Source organism: Vanellus vanellus, assembly GCF_965231255.1.
Source record: "Vanellus vanellus genome assembly, contig: HAP1_SCAFFOLD_185, whole genome shotgun sequence".
In the NCBI taxonomy this organism is placed as follows: Eukaryota; Metazoa; Chordata; class Aves; order Charadriiformes; family Charadriidae; genus Vanellus; species Vanellus vanellus.
Genome location: NW_028126895.1, coordinates 279,224 through 301,398, shown reverse-complemented (window position 1 = coordinate 301,398; position 22,175 = coordinate 279,224). Strand labels below are relative to the sequence as shown.

Genomic DNA, 22,175 nt, shown 5'->3' with positions numbered 1-22,175 from the left:
ACTGCTGAAGACTGAGGCAAAGATGGCATAAAGTACCTCAGCCTTTTCCTCATCCTTGGTCACTATGTTACTGGTCCCATCTACTACAGGACAGAGCTTATCCTCCGTTTTCTTTTTATTGCTAATGCATTTATAGAACCTGTTTTTGTTGCCCTTGACAACAGAAGCCAGGTTTAGTTCTAGCTGGGCTTTGGTCCTTCTAATTTTCTCCCTACGTAGCCTCACTACCTCTTTGTAGTCCTCCTGGGTGGCTTGCCCTTCCAAAGGCCATAAATCCTCTTTTTCTCCCTACGTTGCAACCCTAGCTCCCCGTTCAGCCAGGCCGTTCTTTTTCCCCGACAGATTGTCTTTTGGCACAGGGGGACAGCCTGCTCCTGCGCCTTTAAGACTTCCTTCTTGAAAAACATGCAGGCTTCCTGGGCTCCTTTGCCCTGGAGGACTGCCTCCCAGGGGACTTTGTCAACCAGGCTCCTGAAAAGCCCCAAGTCTGCCCTCCGGAAGTCCAGGGTAGCAGTTCTGCTGACAATTACGATAGATGGGACTCCTCGTTTTGAACTACAGAAATTCAACAGACCTCTTAAATGAATAGTTCATCACTTTAGAGAATTATATTTTTGCGTGTGTGTGTATATATACATTAGAAGACAAATATAACAGTAATTTGAGTGAGACTGCACTTTTACAGGACTCCAGTGTCTGAATTTGTGACTATATTTACTTTATAGCCAGCTGTGGTGTGTGGGTTTCGATGTCTCAGCGTTTTCGAGCTCGCCCGGAGCGGGGACCTCAGGAGGGAGACCTCAGCACTCGACCCAAGCTGCCACCACGGTTATTTCATACCATGAGCGTCGTCACATTCAATATAGATTAGAAAGTTTGCTGCAAAGTTCATTCTCTCCCTTGATGGCTGCCATCCTGAGAACTTCTTCCCCAGTGCCAGATCCTCCAGCCCTCCCCCTCCTCCCGAAGCTGTAGCGCTCGCAGTGTCCCACATTTACTGTCCACTGCTGGGAGTGCACAGCTTCCGACTGATATCGTTGGCTGAGTGTAGTCTTTGTATATTTTGTATTGGTATCTGGATCCATATTGGTTCTTTGGTGTTAGTAATGTAAATTATCCAATCTTTGTCTATTAAATCTGTTGACATTTCCACCCATGTGTTTGCTTGTTTTTTGCCTGATTCCCTTTCCTGGGTGGGCAGGGGTCATCGGGTGACAGAGTGATTGTCTAAAGGACAATAAATTGTGAGGGGTTTCTCAAACCATAACACAGGCACAACTTTATGGTGAGGCTCTGGACTTGGTTTCTTCTTCCCCAGTGCTTGGGGAAGCCGGGAGGTGGTGTGCGGTTTTCCTACACTCAGCCTTGCTCACCCTCACACCCCACTGCCCCCAGGAAGAGCCCTGAGCCACCAGTGAGGGGCAGGACCTGCCTTCCCAGGGCCTGGGTGTCAGGGGTTGGCCTTTCTGCTGCATCAACCAAACCAAGGGGTTCCTCAGCATTACAGCCACCTGCACAGTGCCTCTGCCTACCTGCAGCCACAGCCTCCAGTTATCTCCTCTAACGAGCCCATGGGGAGGCTTTGGCAGTAACGACCCTCAGTGGGGCCAATCAAGGCTTCAAGGTACTTTGCTTCTGACTTGGACTTCTGGAGCATGTTGCTCAGTCTCCTCTCAGTGTCTGAGGTTGATGGACTCAGGGTCAAATACACCATAGGGCTCATTAAGGTACAGAAAGTCCTAATGAGCTATTTCTTTCCCTGTCATTTGCTTCAAGTCTTCAATAGAGCTAATTGGAGATGTTTCCTAGTGTAATTTAGAAGGAAGATTTTAAAGAGAACCTAATAGAAAATATTTTTTTTTTTTATTTCAAAGGTTCTTTTTATTAGCTTTTCAGTTAGAGAAGAGGTGATAGAAGCTGTCAGCAGTTGATATTGATGCAGAGAGTATCCTCAGGAGGTCTGGAGAGCCAGGAAAAGCAGTCCTCTGAGGTCTGAGACTGTATGGACAGCTTTGCTCCTCACCTCCCTGTCCTCCCCATCCCTGTCATTGGCCAACTGGGATTTGCATCACTTTTCCTTACCTCAGACTTCTCCACTGAAGTCTGCAGCAGGGTGTTACAGCTCCATTGCACCATCTCCCTCCTGCGCTCCTCAGAGACCTGGCTGCACCCAGGCACAGGAGGAGTTTTCCTCTTCGCAAGCAGAGAAAAGTAAAGCATGATCAAGTTTGATAAACAATAAAACACCCTCTGCAACCAGATGCTCAGGACAAGCTGCCTCTAATGAGGTTGCTTTGCTACAAGGGATGATCTTATCAGAAATGCTTTAGATGGACAGGTACAAAAAGAGAGATATAAACGTAGTTACAGACTTGGCTAAAGGAGATAATTAGACAACTGAAAGACAGGCAAACTTGTAACTCCCTGAAGCTCAAAGCAGCAGCTGGATAGGTGACAGGAATCTGAATGACCAAAGAGGAAGGGCAGGAGAAAAGTGGAGTGCAATAGAAAAGGCCTTTGTCGAGACAGTCTGCATCTGAAAAGCTGACTTTAGAAATGGTCATTGTATATAAACAGGTGATACAGGTCTGAAAGTTGAGGGAAATTAAAACCACTTTATTAACAGGCAGAATAGTGGCAATGAAGTCACAGGGGAAGATCTATAATTCTGTGGAATGTAATTTTTGAAAGGTCATTGGATTTGTAGAGGTCTTGTGAGAGAGGACAATCAAGTGTTGGACCCAACTTTGAAGGAGGCCAAAAGTGCAGCTCAGGGAACTACTGGCCCAGAAAGCCAACCACATCCTGGGCTGCATCAAAAGGAGCGTACCCATAATGTGTCCTACAGCCCTAGGCAACAATCCCCGTAGTCCAAATGGTGATCCAGAGAGCTGCTCTCTGTGATTCTTCTTGATGGGTTTCACACCTGGGGCTGATGGCTGTTCCAGGGCAGCCCTGGAAGGAGCTGAGCTGAGCTGTTCCTTCCTCAGGAGTCTGTAATTGGGGTTTCCATCTGCCACTGTGCCTCTGTGCTCTTCTTGATTTCTGGAGATGGGCTCTTGATGAGCTGGTGGCTCTGCTGTGATGGGTTGGGGAGCAGGACATTAAGTGAGTTACACCCCTGACATTGCTTGTGCCTTCTTCCGTTGCAGATGAGCTTCTTATCACTCAACCTAAAACAATCCAATGAGAACATAAATCTCCTGAGACATCTGCGTTTGGAGGTTATATGCATATTCATTGGTATTATTTAACATAGGAGAGCAGATCATTGGAGTTGCTGTCCAGAAAGGCATCGTGATTGAGGGAAAAGCTATCGTGTTGCACGGGCAATGGCTTCATTCAGGGCCAGTGTTACAGCCTTGTTTCTAAGACTGTAGATGAATGGATTTAAGAATGGGTACAGGACAGTGTTCAGCAAAGCTACCATTCTGTTTGCCTCCAAGGAAACATCTCCTGAAGGATGCACATAGAGAGCAATGCAGCTCCCGTATACAATGGCCAAGGTGGTGAGATGAGAAGAACATGTAGCAAAGGCTTTTTTCCTGCCGGAGGCTGCTGGGAGGTGTAGAATACAGGAAAGGATGCCTATGTAAAATGTCAGAGTTAAACATAAGGAACCGAGAATGACAAACGAAAATAAAACCGAGTCTATTTTCCAAATCAGGCTGGTGTCAGAGCAGGACAATTTGAATAAGGGGGAGTTGTCACAAAAAAAATGATGGATCTTGTTCGAACCACAGAAAGTCAGCTTGTAGAGGAGGACCGGACGGTAAGTCAAGAGTGTGATGCCCATGACCCAAGCAGCAAGAATCAAGTGGACGCAGAGCTGAGGCTTCACGATGGCAGTGTAACGCAAAGGCTGGCAGATGGCAACATAGCGGTCAAAGGACATGACAACAAGTAGAACAAACTCTGTACAGCCCAGGGCAAAATAGAAATAGGATTGGGCAAAGCAGCTGCTTAGTGAGATTGTTCTCCTACCAGAACCCAGGATCACAAACAATTTGATGCTCGTGGAGGACGTAAACCAGATTTCCAGGAAGGACAGGTTGCTGATGAAAAAGTACATGGGGGTTTGCAGGCGGTGATCCACACACACAAGGAAAATGATGGTTGTGTTCCCCATCACTGTTGTCAGGTATATGAGCAGAAGGACCAGAGAGAGAAATAGCTGTAGTCTTTGATCAAGCCCCGAGAAACCCTCGAGGATGAACTCAGCAACTGCAGTTTCATTTTCTGGTCCCATGCTGAATTTCAGTTCATCCTGCCGAGACAGGAACACGGCAGAAAGCCAAGTGTGATAATTTCATGGTCTGGATGACCAGGTCTATCCTTCCTCTTCTACGTCTTTGTTTTCCTGCAGTCTTCCTATAGAACACAGAGATAGTCCTCCAAGCATTTCTCACACCCTGGCTTTTATGTTTTACATTTCAGTTAGAGTCCCCAGAGTATTTGTCGTCTTCTTTCTACCTTTTTCAAACACTCACAAAGGGTTCTTTCTGCAGAACAGAAGATTTTAAAGAGGCTTTTAGCCATTTCAGCCCATTCCTGGGAAATTCCAAATTCACTCAGACCTATTGCAAACGTCTGTCATACCTGTGTGCCAAACTCATCTCTTCTATTGCACAAATGTTAAACATCAAATCAAATCAAATCAAATGTGTATGTTGAAAGCTCTTTTTTGTACTTTTCAGTACTTGCCTTTTTGGGCTAGGAATCCCTGAGGATTTGTTGATTTCAAACCAAGTAATATCAAGCACCTCTTTTGTAATCCCCTGCTCTCTTCCACAGATTCTTGCTCTCTTCTTGCTTTCTTCCGGAAAGGGGGAGGGGGTGGAATAGGGACCACATAGAACTTGTCTTCTTCAGTATTCTAAATAATGATTGAAATTTACCATGGTTCCACACACTCTGTCACACGGTCTCCTCTGACATTCGTCTGGGCCGAAATGCAGTGGTTTCCAAACAGCGGCTCATTGCTATTACTACCAAATGTCCTGACCTAAATGCAGGGCAAGAGAAGAGTGTCTGGAAGAGATTTGTAATCTTTCTTTGGCATGCCAGTTATGGGTTGGGAGGACCCAACCTCTAGCATTTTCTTGTGTCTCCATTGACTGTAGAGGGAGCCTTGGGGAAACAAGTTCTCATAGGCACCTGCAACGAAGTACATGAAACTCATTATTCAAGTCTCAAATCTCTGACCCATTAACTTACTGGGGTATTTTTGCATCAAAATACACATCTAACAGAAGGAAGCACAAGAAAAAATACATGCAATGAAGACTGACGTTTTTCCCTTCATCTTTGCATTTGCTTTTAGACATAGAAAGAAGCAGAGCAGATGACCCCCAAAGTTAGGATGATTCAAAATGGAAGGGGAGGAGAGGGAGGGGAGGAGACGGTGGGTTTGAAGCAGGGATGCAAAGCTTCTCCACAGCCTGTGTTGTCCCCACAGGCTCTGTCCCAGGGCAGAATGGGTAGCACTTACCCAAGGAGTAAAATGGGAAGTTCAGTATAGGGCGGTGCCCCATGCTTGCATGGACATTTGAGCTTGGGGCTCAGGCTTGTCTTAGAACCCAATCGCCCGGCTTGTTCTTTGCCTCTAGTCTGGCACAGGGGAATTTCTGCACTGGCTGTGCCTGCAAAACTTTCTGAGGTTAAACCACTGGCTGGATGCGGCTCAGGCTCAGTCACCTACAGCAGGATGAGCATAGTGAGTCAGTGCAACAGAGGTCACAGTCCCAGTTTCCATTTTCTGGGTCAGTTCAAACACCCAAAGAGTTGTGTGTTCTTACTCTGTTGGGTGACACCTAAATTATCTGAAAATAAGAGGAGAGAGCAACGCTAATGTTTCATAGTAGCTGGTGCCCACGCGGGCTGCTCCCAGCAAAGGGACAATGCCGCAGAAGAAGCAGTCTCTACACTGGGCACAGAGGGTCCGATGGCATACAAGTTGGTGGGGCTGAGCATGGATAGAGTTGTCATTCCCCAGCAGCTAAAGATGAGCATGGAGCACAACCAGGAGTTCGTAAGGACAGAGTAGTATGAGGGGTTGCAAATGGCACTGCAGCAAAGGAAACACATCCCAGCACATAGGTTAAACTCAGCTGGGCCCAGGAAGACAGAGGAGAAGGTCTGTGACTTGTAAGCAGCCACAGAGACTGCCAAACATGTTAGGGGAATGACCAAAGTGAACCAAATGGCCAAGAAGGACAAGATGCTGAGGAAGGGATCCATGGGGGTGTGGTACTAGCGGCAGAGTCAAATGACGGCAATGGTGACTGCATTCCTCGTGACAGTGAGCAGATAAATCACCAGCAGCGGTGTGAAAAGGAGGACTTTCCACTCTGGAATGACTGGAAAGCTCTTCAGGAAAGATGTGGTATGGTTGTGAGGATCCATTTTGAGTATCCAGTCAGTTGAACGCATGACAAGGGTAACTAATACCATGTTGTGGTTTTGACCCTTCCTTCCCTTTTCTTGGGCTTCCTCTTCCTTCTTGAAATGGGAGACCAGAACTGCCCTCCGTAAGGATTCTGCTTTTCTCTGTGTTTTTACCCAGTGGCATGAAACAAATACTGATCCAGCCCACTTGTCTTCAGACTCAGGAAATGCCTCTCCAGCCTTGCTGGCTTGCATGGGTATTCTGGACTGCCAGCTAGGAACTGATATTTCTGGCAAAAGCTGTATGAATTCTGTTACATTTCTCATGGTGGTGTAGCTGGGCATCAAGCCTGTGCAAGTGTGCAGCCAGAGCACTTCAGTCATTAATCCCGTGGGTGGTCCAGGGACCCTCCCAACTCATCATCTACATCGGCAAGAGGAGACACTGGTCTGAGAGAGTGGATTGACATGGAACCAAAGGATTGAGTTGAGTCACCCCCTTCAAAATTAACCAGCTCCAAAATGAGCCAAAATGAGTCACCTTCAAAATTAACTGCTGGACTTGGCAGTGTTAGGTTAACAGTTGGACTCGATGAACTTAAAGGCTTTTTCCAACCTCAATCACTCTATTATTCTATGATCATTTCAGAAGCATCTCTTCTACAGACCCACGCAGCCATTGCAAAAGTCTCCTTGCAATTTCCCTTTAAGCCTTCCCTTGACTAGGATGCCTACAGCACCATAATCCGTGTGTTGCTATATACATACTGAAATCGGGACTCTTGCATAAGTCCCTGTTGTGTGTAGCCCTGGAAAACTCCTTTTGAGTGTAAAGGAAAACAGAACCAGCAGGAAAGTGGTTTGGCAACAAAATAGGAAAACAGAGCAAAGGGGAAAAAAGGGACCGTGTGAGTGGAAACAGGTTTCTAGTCAGCAGGCTTCTCTGATGGAGCCCTGCAGTAGCCTGTGTCCTGTGTTCTCATTGGAGCCGATTTCCAACTACCTTCTGTGCGGGCGCATCCTCTGTTCTTAGTGGGCATGTGTGAATGGCAGTGAACTTCAAGCTGGAATCACCGGTGAGGAGGATACGAGGTCTGTCTTCCAGCAACTGGAGCAGGGCCTGCAGGACTCCAATGCCTGGGTGCAGGCAATGAGGAGACCATGAAGACCAGCGTCCAGGAACTGGATAGAACCAGTGCCTAAGGCAGACCTGGGTCTTCTCCTAGAGAGACTCATGGGCTGGAGAAGGCTGACTGGCTCTCTCCTGCCCTCTGCACAAGGCTCACAGGGCCCTGCTGACCATAGACCTCAACGCTGCAAGAGCTGAGGAACTCCTGGAGGAACAGCATGGTACAACTTGGCAAAATGGGCTCTGACTCCTTGCCGGGCCTGACTCTCCAGACTGTACCTGCACAGGTTGATCAGGACACACTTCTTCAGCTGCCACCAGCCTCAGGTAGGCACCAGTGAGGACCCTCAGCTCCCTTCAGTCAGGGGAGCAGTGTCTGGAAGCAAGCTGTCTTGTGGGGGAAAAAGGTGGCCAGGGTGTCTGGGAGTCACTATCAGAACCCAAGTGGGAAAGGAAAAATGCTCTTGTTTTTGACAGAAAAGCTCCCCTGGAGTCAAAGCGTGGGTCAGACCTTAACTAGAGCCAAGAGTGAACGTAAATATCATCCAGGAAAAAATTCCTTCACGTGCACTGGCTCAAACCAGATCACTCACAGAATCCCAGGATCACACCGGTAGGGTTTTGGAGGGGGTCTCTGGAGATTGTCTTGTCCCACCCACCTGCTAAACCCCCATTCAGCTAGTGTGCCTGAAGGGTGGTGGGATCTGCTGAGGGAAGGCTGCTCATGGGCCCCTCGTCCCCCCGCTCTGGCCTCACACACATGGAGAGCCACCAGCAGCTGGGGCACATCTGGAGCAAGGCCTCATGTGTGATCAGAGATGGATCTGCAGAGACCCCCACCAGGAACAGCTACAACCTTACAGTTACAAAAGGACTCTGCTTGTGAAGAAACCATTAGCCTTGGTAACTACATGATTCCATTCTTATGATGCAGGTGGATGGAGACCTCTCTTATGAAGAGAGGCTGAGAGAGTTGGGGTTCTTCAGTCTGCAGAAGAGAAGGCTCCAGGGAGACCTTACAGTGGCCTTCCAGTACTTAAAGGGGGCCTACAAGAAAGCTGGAGAGGGACTTTTTACAAGGGCATGTAGTGATAGGACGAGGGGGAATGGCTTCAAACTGGAAAAGGGGAGATTTAGATTGGATATGGGAAAAGAAATTCTTCACTCTGAGGGTGGTGAGACACTGGCACAGGTTGCCCAGAGAAGCTGTGGATGTTCCATACCTTGAAGCGTTCAAGGCCAGGCTGGATGGGGCTTTGAGCAACTTGGAGTGGTGGAAGGTGCCCATGGCAGGGGGTTGGAACAAGATGATTTTTAAGGTCCCTTCCAACTCTAACCATCCTAGAAGTCTATGATTCTATAACCTGAAATGGGAGATTCTGACCTGGAACAGGAAGAACATCAGACAGACAGACATTGGAACAAGTTGTCCAGGCAGGCTATGGAATGTCTACTCTTTGAAGTTTTCAAGACCCTACTGGGCCACAGCCCTGACCACCAAGTCTGACTCCACTGGAGACAATGCTCTGTGCAGTTGCTACCCTAAATGATGTCTCAGGGTCTTTCTCTCCCTTTGCACTCAGAGGAGAGACCTGAGGGGTCCACCTGTCATGAGGAGCAAGTCAGCAGAGCTTAACCTAAGTCAGCTCCCTTAACCTAAAGCCGGAGCCAAGGAGAACCCTGTGCACCATTCCTCTAGGAGGGTGGAGTCCTAACTGTCACTCTAGATCAGCAGCTGAGCTCACTTTAGTCCCCAGCAAGTGAAGCACCTTGGCCTCTGGGGAAGGTTTGGGTTTCCTCTCTCCTTAAAGGGCAGAGCCTGGCACCCCTGTGAGGGACTTATCCTGTCCCACATTCCCAGTCTCCTTAGCTTGGAGGAAATCACTCCTCCCTCCCAAACAACCATTCGTGGAGTCTAGAAGGAGATCCGTGAGGAGCATCTCATTATAGTTCTGCTCCGTGAGCTGGAAGAGATCACGGCTCATTCCCCAGCTCGTTTCCCGCCTCCGAAGAGCACAGAGGTCCAAGGGAGGGCAGCTCAGGGCTTTCATCCCCCTGGGGCTTCACTTGCACAGGGCTCACTTTCTGTGACACAGAGAGTTGAGCTGCAGCAGGAACCTTCAGGAGCCTCTTCTATAAACCCGGGAGGCACTGCAGAGAAGGGGATATTCAGGTGCTGCTGAAGACTCTCAGAAGGAGATGCTGACAGGTGAGTGCAAGGACAGAGCAGTGACTAAGCCATGGGTCAGGGTCTGCAGGCAGAATTGGAAAGGGGAGGGTGGAATGGGGAAGAGGCAGGAGATAGCCCCCAGACCTTGCCTTTCATGCTCCATTCCCCTCAGAGGAAGAGCTGTGACATCCTGCTGGGGACTACAGGTAGGTGCTGGGTTTGCTGAGGTGGGTGTCATTAGTGTGCCAATGGCTCTTTGCACAGCGGCCACTAGGAAGTGGGGCCATGTGTCTTGGTACAGCCCTGTCCTGCACGTCTTCTTATTCCAGCCCACTCTTTCCTCTGGATACCCTCCCTGGGTCCTTGACGCCACTGAACAGATACAGGCAGCGTGGTTGTCAGTGCAGAGACAGAGCTGCGGGGCATCAGCTGATGGGCACTCGGACACCTCCGTGGACATGAAGAGGTTGGAGAGGAGGGTATGGGGCCAGCGTGCCAACACACGTCCTTTAATGTCTCAACTCTTATTCTCTCTCTGTCTCTTTCTCCATCTTGCTTGTGTCTTAGGGCTTCACCTCAATGCCTCAGCTCTCTCACAGCTGTCTCTCAGCCATCCGCATGGGGTGTGATTTACTGAGAGCACTGACTCTGGGGCACCCTCCCCATGGAAGCACCTTCTGGAACAATGCATCCCAGTGTAGGTGCACTGAATCACTGAGTCAAAGGGCTCCTCCATCCCAGGAACTCTCTGGGCTCTCCAGGTGCCTGCCTTGGCCATCTCCAACTCTCTGTCAAATATGTGAAGTTTGAGGCAGAGCATCATCAGGGACAGTGTTTTGTCTGACCCGAGTGTTATGGAAGCCCAGAGAGGTGGTGTGGGCTTTCTCCTTCAGCCACAGGCGTTCCCTGGGCAGGCAATCAGGTGTGTATCAGGCATTTACTGGAAACCTGTGCTTCATAAGGATCTTGCACCGCCTCAGCCCCCACTCACCCCCGGGACACTCTTGTGTCTTCATTGCAGTGCTGAACAGGGAGCCCTGAGCACTCAGGTGGCAATGCTGAGGTCCAGGTGCTGCGCTGCTGCAGGGAGGCAGCGCAAATGCAGCCAGAAATGTAAGGTGAGGAGGAAGAGATGTCCAGCAAATGATCGTCACCCCTGTCCTTTTTGCCTCCTCCTTGTGCAACATCGCTTTTCCTCATTTGGCTTAGAACCTCAGGTACCTCTTCTCTGGAATCCCGTTTTTCCCACCCTTCTCTCCCAAGTTCATATCTGCTTGTGAGTCTCCTGTCTAACAGACCCTTTGCAGTGCCTTCAGCTACCAAGCTAGTAAGTCCTGGCCACTCTTGGTCAGTGGAAAGAGATGGACTGTCCAGGGACAGAATTGCGTCATCAGAAAGCAAATGTTTCAGGGAGTTGAGACCTCTAGCCCTCTTCGGTGTCCATTCTTCCTCAGTGGAAAGAAGCTGTCTATGGCACGATGCGTTCCCCTAAAGGCTTTTTTGCATGATGGAGTTTTCCTCTCTGGCCCATCTTTCTGTTGCTTGAAAGCAGGATTTGGCTAAACCTATGCTGGCTAGTCCTGGCAATAACTTCACACATCATCATCTAATGTGATCAAATGAACATTCTCTTTCATTCCACAGAAATAGGCACCTCGATGCGGCAACTCACCTCTCTAATCAGAGGAGATTCTTCAAAGAAGAGCAGTTTGGCCCTCTCAAAGAACCTTTTCTTGCCCTTTCGCCAGGAATAGTGCCCCTAAACCAAGTTGGAATTCAGTCGAATGAGGGAAAACCTCCATGTTGTCTCTGGCAGTGACTTCTTCCCAGTTCATTTTCACAAAAAACACAGAAACGCATGCATTTCCCCAGGTTCCCTTCCTGCCACATGGGGAAAAGAAGGTCCTACAGCACCTCATGGAGAAAGAGGAATGGGACAACCAGACCTCACCAGTGGTGTTCCTCCTGCTGGAATTGAGTAACGTCCCCAAGCTTCAGGTGCCTCTCTTCATCCTCTCTCTCATGATCTACATGGTGACCATGTTTGGCAACATCCTCGTTGTTGTGCTGGTGGTGGCACATCGGCATCTTCACACTCCCATGTACTTCTTCCTGGGGAATTTATCCAGTGTAGAAATCTGCTATACCTCCACTATCCTGCCCAGGCTGCTGGCCAGCTTCCTAACCAGGGACAGAACCATTTCTGCTCAAGGCTGTTTTGCAGGTGCCGAGTGCTATCTGCTGGCCACCATGTCCTATGATCGGTACTTGGCCGTATGTCAACCCCTGCTCTATGCAAGCCTCATGAACTGGAAGCTCTGTCTCCAGCTGGCGGCTGGGTCCTGGCTAGCGGGATTACTGATGTCTACCATAGTCACTGGACAATTTTCCAAGTTACACTTCTGTGGTCCCAATGCAATTGATCACTTCTTCTGTGATTTTGCCCCGTTGCTAGAGCTCGCCTGCAGTGACACCACCGTGCTTAGACTGGTGACTTTCATAATCTGTTTTCTGGATGTAGTCGTCCCGTTTGTAGTCACTTTGGTATCCTACATCTGCATCATAGCTGCGATCCTGAGGATCCCCACCACCATGGGGAGGCAGAAGGCCTTCTCCACCTGCTCCTCTCACCTCATGGTGGTCACTGTTTTCTATGGCACCCTCGTCGTTGTCTATATGATACCCAGGACAGCCTCACTGAGGCAGCTCAATCAAGTGCTCTCCTTTTTCTACACCATCCTCACGCCCATGGTCAATCCTCTCCTCTACAGCCTGCGGAACAGGGAGGTCAAGGGGGCTCTAGGAAATGCACTCAGAAAAACTGTGGCCTGCGTCGAGAGCTCATACTAGTTGAGATCCACCAGGAAGACACAGGTTGTGGGTCTCCTTTGACCAAGCATGGACAATTCGTAAGTGCATATTTTGTGTCCCAGGTCTATCTTTAGAAGTGCAGAATCTGTGGACTGGTTGTGGAATGAGAAGTGGGAGAGGGGAATTTGTGTCTTAAAGAAATACAGGTCTGGTGTTGAAGAGTGTCAAGTCTTCCCTGGCTTGCTTCCTTCTTTAAAGTAAACACGATTGTGATCCTGCAGGTGGGAGCTGTGAAATGCCACACCTGCCCAGGAGTGGGAGAAAACTTACGCTAAACATGCTGTTTCCTCTTCTGTTACCCAGCCAAGCTGAGGGCTGCCATTCTTGCATGCCTGGGACTCCTCAGGGCACCTCCCTATTGGCAGTGAGAAGTGGGCAGCTGAATCAAGCCCCGCTAGTGGACACGTCTAAATTCCAGTAGATGCATGCCAGCCCTCGTGTTCTCTGGGCTTCCTAGCAGAGGACAACTGTGAAAGCTAGTCTGACAGGGTCACCCCCCCCCGAAAGAAAAACCAAGATCCATCTTCAGAAGACAGGCAAACAAGCTGGGTCTTGGCTTCCCAATGTTTTAACACAGCAATCATCACTTTCCCCCCTCTTTCCTCCTCCTAATCTGCCTCCCCCTCTCCAACCCTCCTCTCCCAATGTCTTTACTTTTTTGTTTCCCACTGGCTGACTGAGGTATGGCAAACTCAGTCCTCCTGTTTTCTTCTTTCTTGCATGAGAGAACAAGGTCAGCTCCTGAGGCATGACTGAGTACAGACACCCCCAGCAGCGGGCGTGCCCCATTTCCTGCCCTGAGGCACGCACACAAGATGGAAATGTCTCCATCATCCCTGATTTGCGCAAGGGCCTTTGGCCCTGACATACTGCCACAACACACTTATTCCTCCTCCAAGCACAGACGAAAATTCCTTCCCACTTCCAGGCTCAAATCACAGTTGCAAGAATTTGCTGCCCTTCAGAAGAGGCCTTGAGCTTCTTGGATCTTCTTGGTGCTCATGGCAATGTTCTTGGCTGCCTCCAGGGTTGATGGGCTTCTTGTCTATAGCAAGGACATTATGACAAACTTTTAGGAAATGTTTGCTTTTCTGTCATTCCGACATGTAGAAAGAGTAGACATAGAAAAGAGTGAAATACACGGAAATGGATGCTGAGCTAAGGGACAGTAAGAACCAGGTGAGACACCCCCATAGCTGTGGCTTCCTGGCAAGAAGCCCATCCTGCGAAGGGGCTCCAGCCTCTGCTGCTCTGGAGTGGGGAATCAGCAGTGTCCATGCCACCTGGGGACTCAAACAGTGACTTTTGAAAGACCACCCTTCCTCTGAACTGCGTTGGATTTGTTCTTGAGGATGGGGTATCACGGCTCACGCTGCAAATACTGATTTCACTGGCACTGCCCAGAGCGGCTGTCCAAGATGCAAACTGCTGCATTTAGATTTAGGCAGATTAATGTTTGTTGGTGGCTTTGGATTGTTTTTTTGTGATTGGTGGGGCTTTTGCTTGTTTAGTTTTGGGGGAGGGTGTTACTTTTTTTAGATACTGATAGGGAATTCACACAACTGCCTGAAGGATTGTTGGAGGATTACTGACAGAAGGCCCCGCATTTCTTGCATCTCAAGGCATGAGATGCCAGAGGCCAAGGGAAAGATGGTTTGGGCACTACCTTGGGTTTTGGGGAACAGATACTCGCTCCCCTCTCGCAACACCCTGCTCTCCTCAGGGAGGGCTGTGAGAAACTCTGCCAACCAGGTCTGAACTCACATTTGTCTCAGGTAACTTATGTCTAACTGCAGCCAATGTGGTCCAGCCAGCTCAGGATTTGAGTTTCCATTGGAGGACAAATCATTTCAATTCACACTTCTTTTCCATCTTCACTCTGAAACTGAATGTTGTGTGACACAACTGTCCTGGCTCTCCGGGCAGGATGGGCAAAAGTTTGATACCTGAACGGGAACTTTGCCCTTGCTGGAAATAGGAACGCAGCAGGCTCGAGCCAAGAGACCCAAGAAACAAAACTTCCCATAGGGCCAACTAATGAAAACGTGCCACAGGCTGTGGGACCTTCTCTTTACTGACAGAGAATTAGTGAGTCTAGAAAATACAGCTTCACCTATTTTTCCCTTTCTTTGTAACTTGGTTCTCAGAATTTATGTAGAATAGAATCATGGAATCATAGAATCATGGAATCATAGAATCATGGAATCATAGAATCATAAAAACATGGAATCGTTTAGGTTGGAAGGGACCTTTAGGATCATCGACTCCAACTGTTAACCAAGTCCACCACTAAACCATGTCCCTCAGCACCACCCCTACATGTCTTTTCAATACCTCCAGGGATGGTGACTCAACCCCTTCCCGGGTAGCCTGGTCCGATGCTTGATAACCCTCTCAGTCAAGACGTTTTTTCCTAATGTCTAATCTAAATCTCCCCCAGTGCAACTCAAGCCCAATTCCTCTTGTCATATCGTTTGTTACTTGGTAGAAGAGACCAAGCCCCACCTGGCTACAACCTCCTTTCAGGTAGTTGTAGAGAGCAATAAGGTCTCCCCTCAGCGTCCTTTTCTCCAGGTTAAAAACCCCCAGTTCCTTCAGACACTTTGAATCTGCTTTGCCACTTTGAAACTGTCTCTGAAAAACTAGCTCAGGATACGTTTTTTATATTTGATTGAGCCCCAATTAATGTGCTGCATTTAAGTGAGTTTCCATATCTGGAGCAGCTTTGCACAATGTCTGCTCAAGGAGGAGAAATAGCTCAGCCTGCAGTTGGAAATGGGTGAAGCTGGGGGCAATAAATGTGTTGCTTCAGATAATATTTGGTACGCATAAAATACAAAAAGGTTGTGAAGGTGAATGGGCAGGAAAGAAACGGAAAACTGGTCACCCAGCGGAGCTCTGCAAGAGGAGGATGGAGCTGTACATAACATGAGGCCATGCAAGTGGGATCAGCATGAAGAGAAGACAACTTTTGTAGGGAAGATGTTGCAAGGGAGTACCTTGACACCTTGACTTCGCCCAACTGCAAAACAGAGTTTGGGCATAGGGCAGAAGTGACGGGCAGAGGTGTCCTGTGCTGAAAGGACTTCTCTGAGAGAAGGCTTGTGGGATTTTAGTTGGAGAGATTTGAGGCAGTCCTTTCAAGATCTAAGGTGGCTGAGGTTTGGAAAGAAGGAAGAATCAGAATGCATCTCAAGGATAGTTTGGAATTAGTTGTACTATCTTTTCTCTCTCCTATAATGTAAAGATTACAATAGTGTCCTTAAGTCATCCATGCTCCATATCTTTGTTCCCTCCTTTTATGAAGAGAGGGAGGTGGAATAGGGGAGTAGTTTCTCAGGCCGACGGAAAGATCCCAGGTTAGTGAAAAGGCACAAAGACAGGCAAATCGGTGATCACACCAGAAGATTACCTGTGTTTCCATTCTCGGAAGTCCGAGCTGTGCAGCAGAGAGCTCAGAGCTGCCTTCATCTGCCCCGCATTCCAGCATGGAAAATGAAACTAATCTAGTCCAAAGGTTGGGTTTGATTCTCTTCACATCCTAAAGCACCACATGGGGCCGGAGACAGGCAGGACACCGAAAAAGGAATCACACTTCCCTGGACAAAATCTTAGGTGCTTGTGGGAATCTCAGGAGGCATGGCATACCGATTTCTGGGTTCAACGAGCTGGTCAAATGCCTTGTCCCCGTGTCTGTAATGGTGGCTTCGATGTTGGGCTCTCGTGTGCAGAGTCTGCACAGGGACGCTGCTGTTTCTTGAGCAACCTGCTTGACCTCAGAACTAGCCCTGCTTGGAACTAAAGGTCGAAGTAGAGACCCACTGATCACAGGACAGTTCCACCCTGAATTGTTCCATGAGCATCTGCTGTAGCCACCCTCACATCCAGGCTCAGGGAAGGGCTGTAGGGAAAGGGTCTGTTGGGGTCTCTGGTCCAGCCTCCCACCAAAGGGTGGGAAATCGCCAACCTCAGACTCTGGTCAGCTGTGACTGTGGAGCTGAAACCTGAAAACCTCCAAACATGGAGATCAAAGATCCTCTGGGAGGGTCCCGCTGCGGTGCAGCACCACCCTCCTACTCAGTTTTCACTCTTATGTCCTCCAGGTCATTATAAACATTTCAAACAGGGCATATTACGATATCGACCCCTGCAGAACCCTACTGGAGAGATACCTCCAGGCACAGTACCACGCAGGAACCACGTGCCTCCAAGCCCAGCAGTTCAGCTGTTTTTTTTTACCCACCTGTTTATCTACCCATGCAGATTCTACTGTCCTCAGTTAGAAACAAGCTGGGGGTGATGCTGAATGCCCTTCTGACTTCCCAGTAAAAGTTACCGCTCTCTCTGCCCAGCAATCCTGTCCTTTCAGCACAGAAAGCAAAGAGGATGGCCAAGTGCGATCTGCTCTGGGTAAATCCTGTCACCTTCTGTTTCAAACACAGAAAAAGGCCCTGAGTGAACATGCTCTGGGGCACAGCCTTCAGCTCCCCTGCTAATCCTTTGGGAGTTTCTGAAAGGGGCATGCACGTTTTGGGCGCTGCCAGTGAGCAGACAATTCCCCCAGTCTCCGTGATCTTCCAAAGACAAAGCAGAGTGACCACTGTGACACTGGCTGCCCCCTCAGCTCCCTCAGCTTCCGCCCCTCCTGTCCATAGACTGGTAAGGATTGTGTTTGCTCGAGGACTTGACCCCAGCCATTGCTGGTGGTTCTCCTGCAGGTTCCATCCTTGAGTCCGAGGCCTGGGAGACCTTGCTGGGGCAGACTGAGGCAAAGAGGACATGGAGTATCTCAGATCTATCAGCACCAGTTCTTACGAAACTCAGCAGTAGCCACACAGTGGCTTTGTTTCTCCTTGAACTGTTCCTGAAGGAGTAAGCACTCATTCTGGTGCCCTTGAATTCCCTTTCGGGGTTAGATTGAATTGCGATCTGGACTATAGCTGAGCTTGGAGGAGGCTGTCCTTGAAGACCAGCTGGACTGAGCTCTGCCACCATGTCACAGCTCTGTCTACCACAGGAACGGCTCCAGCTCGTCCTGTCTGTGCCCCTGGCTGAGATCATTGCTGCACGTTTGGGCTGAAGCCCCCCGAGCTGTGGCACCAGGCAGGTGGTGACTTGCCATAAGGAATCCTGGTGTGCAAAGCCCTGTGTGTGCTATTGATGGGACAAGAAGAGGGGTTACTCATGGCCAGCTCTTCTTCTGCTGGGAGAAATGACACAGCTGGAAGTAAGTGTCTCTGCCCAGCTGAGGGAGGGAACATGAGAGATTGCATCAGGCTGTTTTCCAGCGGGTTCCCCTGGAGCCCCAGGGACACCTCCAGGGAGCCCAGAGGGGACAGAGAGAGTGCCACCGTGGGCTGGTCCTCTGCTGCTGAGCTGGGCCGGGCTGCTGGGACGGAGGGAGCTCCTGGCAAGCGGGCAGCGCTGCAGAGAGACAGCTCTGCCCAGGAGCAGCTCCTCTGCACAGCGCAGCAGGGCTGAGGGCACTGTCTGCAGGCAGCGAGGGCAGAGCAGAGTGTTCACCAGGGGAGGCATCTCCACAGCCCTCGGCACAGTAAGTCTCTGGCTGCGGGGCAGTGCAGCTGCAGCTCCTGGCACTATCTACAGCTGGCACCTTCCATGGCTGGGGCAAAGGAGAAGGACGTGCTCCAGAGCAGGGCTTCCCTGCCCCACCATCAGAGGCACAGGGCATGATGGCTGCCTGCACCTGGGGACGTCTGCAGGAGGTGACACTGGGTGTGCAGGCAGGGGTGGGCAGAGCTGTCCTTGCCAGCAGGGTCCCTGCCCCCCGGGGGCTGTGTGCCGGGGCAGGGGCTCTGCCGCCTGCTAGGGTATGCTCTCAGCCTGCCCGGGGACCTCCCATGGCGCTGTGTGGAGAAGCTGTGGGTGGAAGGAGTGACCGCCAGTGAGGCGGATTACTTCTGCTTTTGCAAGGGAACTGCAGGGTTGAGGACTGCTCCCAGCTCCAGATCACCCCAAGGACATTTGCAGAGGGTTCTTTTGAAAAACGATGTCAAGGAACTATTCACCTGCAAGGGAACAAGTCTATGCTGTGAGTTTTCTCCTCTTGGTCGGCTGGATGGGCAGGGAGAGATGGGAATGGATTTCTCCACCGTGCACAAGGCTCTGAGACCCCATTTGTTGATAGGACTTGTCTGAGGTTCTCGTTAACCCCTGCACACGAAGATGTCCCTGGGCAGTGCCCTGCTGCCAGGAGGGGTCTGCAGGGCAGAGCTGTGCATGCAGCAGGCAGAATGGGGTCTGTGAGCATGAAGAGGGAGGAGATATGGGGACAGAGAAACAGGTCCTGGCCAAGACAAGCTCCAGGTAAGAGAGTCATGGGCAGGGAGGAAGAGAGGCGGGCTCCCAGAAATGCTGTGGGAAGGGGGATACAGGCATCTCCCTGCCCTCCCCGACAGTGCAGATGCCTTCCCTGGAGCAACCCCTGGTCCCCTCGCTCACACAGCAGAGCCTCTGCCCTTCGTGTCATGCGGGTTTGATCATGAGTTGCCTTTCCAGCAACCTGACCACCACAGAGGAGATATATGCTCAAGTGTCCAACTGTGTCTCCCTCACCTGCCTGCCCTGGCAGAGGTACTTTGGCATCCCCTCTTCTCCCGTCTGCCCTTGTTCTTACTGTTACACTCCCTGGTTGGGGGGGCTAAGGATTGAAGCGCAGCTGAGACACCAACACTGCACGTACTTTCGTGCACGTATGTCCATGGAGGAAAAGCAGCCAACTTGCATCCTGTCTGCCTTTGGCGCTCTTGGAATCACAGTGTATGCGGCTGGAAATGACCTGATCGTGCCTTCAGGATGAGCAAATTTAAGATAAGTGATTCCTTCTTTGAGGGGTCCTGCTGGGCTGCAGGCTGCCCTCCAGAAGGACACAGTTCTCCCACGGCATCTCTGTGTTATCTAGCAGTCCCACAGAGAAGACATCGTGGTGCTAAAGCCATGGAAACGCTGCTGGGCAGCTGTCTGTGGGCAGCTGTAATGAGCCCTCTGTGTCCCTGGCTGGGAGGGCAGAGCTGAGGTCTTCCTCAGGTATGATTAGAGGGGCTGAGGGCTTTAGAGAGATGCACTTGGAAGGCGCATTCCTCTGCTCTCACCAGTGCCACAGAATCGTAGACTCCTAGAATGGTGTGTTTGGAAGGGGCCTTTACGGGTCACCTAGTCAACCCCCTGCAATGACAGCCCGTTTGTGTCTCAGGACCCACAAGGCGCAGCAGGATTTCTGTCTTAAAAACACTCCTAAGGTGTGTTGGGGCAACTAAAACAGTACGAACACAACAACATCCCCACAGCTCTGCTCTGCAGCCGGGTGCATTGGGAGCCACAATGCTGAACAGCTCTTTGCTATCAAAAGTGGATTTAATCTGAGATCACCCCAAGTTCCTATTTTCCTTTTGCTGTAGGGCGGGTCTGAGTCCTGCAGAGCCAACAGCAGAACCTCCTGTTCTCTGGGGCACCCTCAGACAGCACCAATCTCAGCTCACAAAAGGTCTTCCTGGAAAGGTAAAAGTGTTTTGGGGGTGTTTTATGAGAAATTGAATAGATTATACTCAGAGAATTCCAGCTCTGGAGCCCCAAACAAAAGAAGGGCATGGACCTGTTGGAGTGGGTCCAGAGGATGGCCACAAAGATGATCAGAGGGTTGGAGGCCCTCTCCTATTAGGACAGGCTGGGAGAGTTAGAGTTTCTCAGCCTGGAGAAGAGAAGGCACCAGGGAGAACTTATTGTGGCCCTCCAGTAACTAAAGGGGCTACAGGAGAGCTGGGGAAGGACATTTTACAAGGGCATGTAGAGATAGGCTGAGGGGGAATGGCTTTCAACTGGAAGAAGGTAGATTTATATTAGGAAGAAATTTTTCACTTTTATGGTGTTAAGGCACTGGAATAGGTGTCCCAAAGAAGTTGCGGAAGCTCCAACCCTGGAGGTGTTCAAGGACAGGCTGGATGGAGCTTTGAGCAACCTGGTGTGGTTGGAGGTGTCCCTGCCCATGGCAAGGGGGTTGCAACTCAGTGATCTTCAAGGTCCCTTGTAACCTAAACCATTCTATGATTCTATGAATTCTACCCTAACTTGTCACTGTCTTTACATTTTGAAAAGGTCCCTGTGCCCAAAAGAAGAAAATGCCCAATGGCAGCTCCATCACCCACTTCCTCCTCCTGGCATTTGCAGACACACGGGAGCTGCAGCTCTTGACCTTCTGGCTCTTCCTGGGCATCTACCTGGCTGCCCTCCTGGGAAACGGCCTCATCATCACCACCATCGCCTGCGACCACCACCTCCACACCCCCATGTACTTCTTCCTCCTCAACCTCTCTGTTCTGGACCTGGGCTGTATCTCCACCACTCTCCCCAAAACCATGGGCAATTCCCTCTGGAACACCAGGGCCATCTCCTATGCAGAATGTGCTGTCCAGGTATTTTTCTTTTTCTTTTTTATTTCAACTGAGTATTTTCTCCTCACCGTCATGGCCTATGACCGCTACGTTGCCATCTGCCAACCCCTGCACTACGGGACCCTCCTGGGCAGCAGAGCTTGTGTCCACATGGCAGCAGCTGCCTGGGGCAGTGGGTTCCTCAATGCTGTGCTGCACACGGCCAATACATTTTCACTGCCCCTCTGCCAGGGCAATGCCCTGCACCAGTTCTTCTGTGAAATCCCCCACATCCTCAAGCTCTCCTGCTCACACTCCTACCTCAGGGAAGTTGGACTTATTGTAGTTAGTGTCTGTTTAGCATTGGGGTGTTTTGTTTTCATTGTGCTGTCCTATGTGCAGATTTTGAGGGCGGTGCTGAGGATTCCCTCTGAGCAGGGACGGCACAAAGCCTTTTCCACATGCTTCCCTCACCTGGCCGTGGTCTCCCTCTTTATCAGCACTGGAGTGTTTGCCCACCTGAAGCCCCCCTCCATCTCCTCCCCATCTCTGGACCTGGTTGTGTCATTTCTGTACTCGGTGGTGCCTCCAGCAATGAACCCCTTCATCTACAGCATGAGGAACCAGGAGCTCAAGGATGCTGTACGGAAACAGGCCCAATGGACACTGTTTCGCTGACAATAACCTGCTGCCCCTTCCATGCACATTGCCCAAGGCTTATCTTAGACTGTGAGTCTGCTTTTTTCTCTTGTGATAATCCTGCTTATAGATAATTTTCTGAGTTTATGCTGCTTGTCCTGAGGCTTGATCCTACTGTGTCTTACCCTTGCACAACACTGTCAGGTGTGGCCTGACAGATAACAGCTCTTCAATAAAAGGGCATCTCCCAAGTGCCGTGCCTGAAGGATGGGCTGTTCCTCCAAAGTTCCTTCCAAGAACATGTTCAAGGAATCAATATTTTAATGAGTCTCTTCTCCTTGTGTTTTCAATGTTTCTGGAGCTAAGCTCATGGTACAATTGGTTTCCACTTCACCAAATATTCTGGATTTAAAAGCGCTCTTCTTAGTAGCCAATAGAAGGGGAGATGATCCATAAGCTCCCATTATCTCCTCAGTCTTCTTCATGTATGACAGGACTGATGGCATATACTGGACGTTCCTGAAATGCATCTTTTAGGCGGGAGGAGAGAGGCGGTATTAGGGACTCAACAGTTGCCCTTGGACTGGAACGG

The 22,175-nt window shown here is 50.0% G+C and overlaps 3 protein-coding genes across 3 annotated transcripts; 2 read left to right on the top strand and 1 right to left on the bottom strand.

Moving 5' to 3' along the window:
- Positions 1-3,313: 3,313 nt before the first annotated feature.
- LOC309685678 (olfactory receptor 6E1-like) lies at positions 3,314-4,249 on the bottom strand (the record flags this gene model as incomplete). Its single annotated transcript, XM_082501407.1, has 1 exon — positions 3,314-4,249. The coding sequence occupies one exon, from the start codon at positions 4,247-4,249 to the stop codon at positions 3,314-3,316; it is 936 nt and encodes a 311-aa protein (XP_082357533.1).
- A 7,354-nt stretch (positions 4,250-11,603) lies between these two features.
- On the top strand, positions 11,604-12,536 carry LOC309685677 (olfactory receptor 5P76-like; the record flags this gene model as incomplete). The annotated part of the gene is made up of 1 exon (XM_082501406.1): positions 11,604-12,536. The coding sequence occupies one exon, from the start codon at positions 11,604-11,606 to the stop codon at positions 12,534-12,536; it is 933 nt and encodes a 310-aa protein (XP_082357532.1).
- An 8,156-nt stretch (positions 12,537-20,692) lies between these two features.
- Positions 20,693-21,622, top strand: LOC309685676 (olfactory receptor 14J1-like; the record flags this gene model as incomplete). Its single annotated transcript, XM_082501405.1, has 1 exon — positions 20,693-21,622. The coding sequence occupies one exon, from the start codon at positions 20,693-20,695 to the stop codon at positions 21,620-21,622; it is 930 nt and encodes a 309-aa protein (XP_082357531.1).
- Positions 21,623-22,175: the final 553 nt, after the last annotated feature.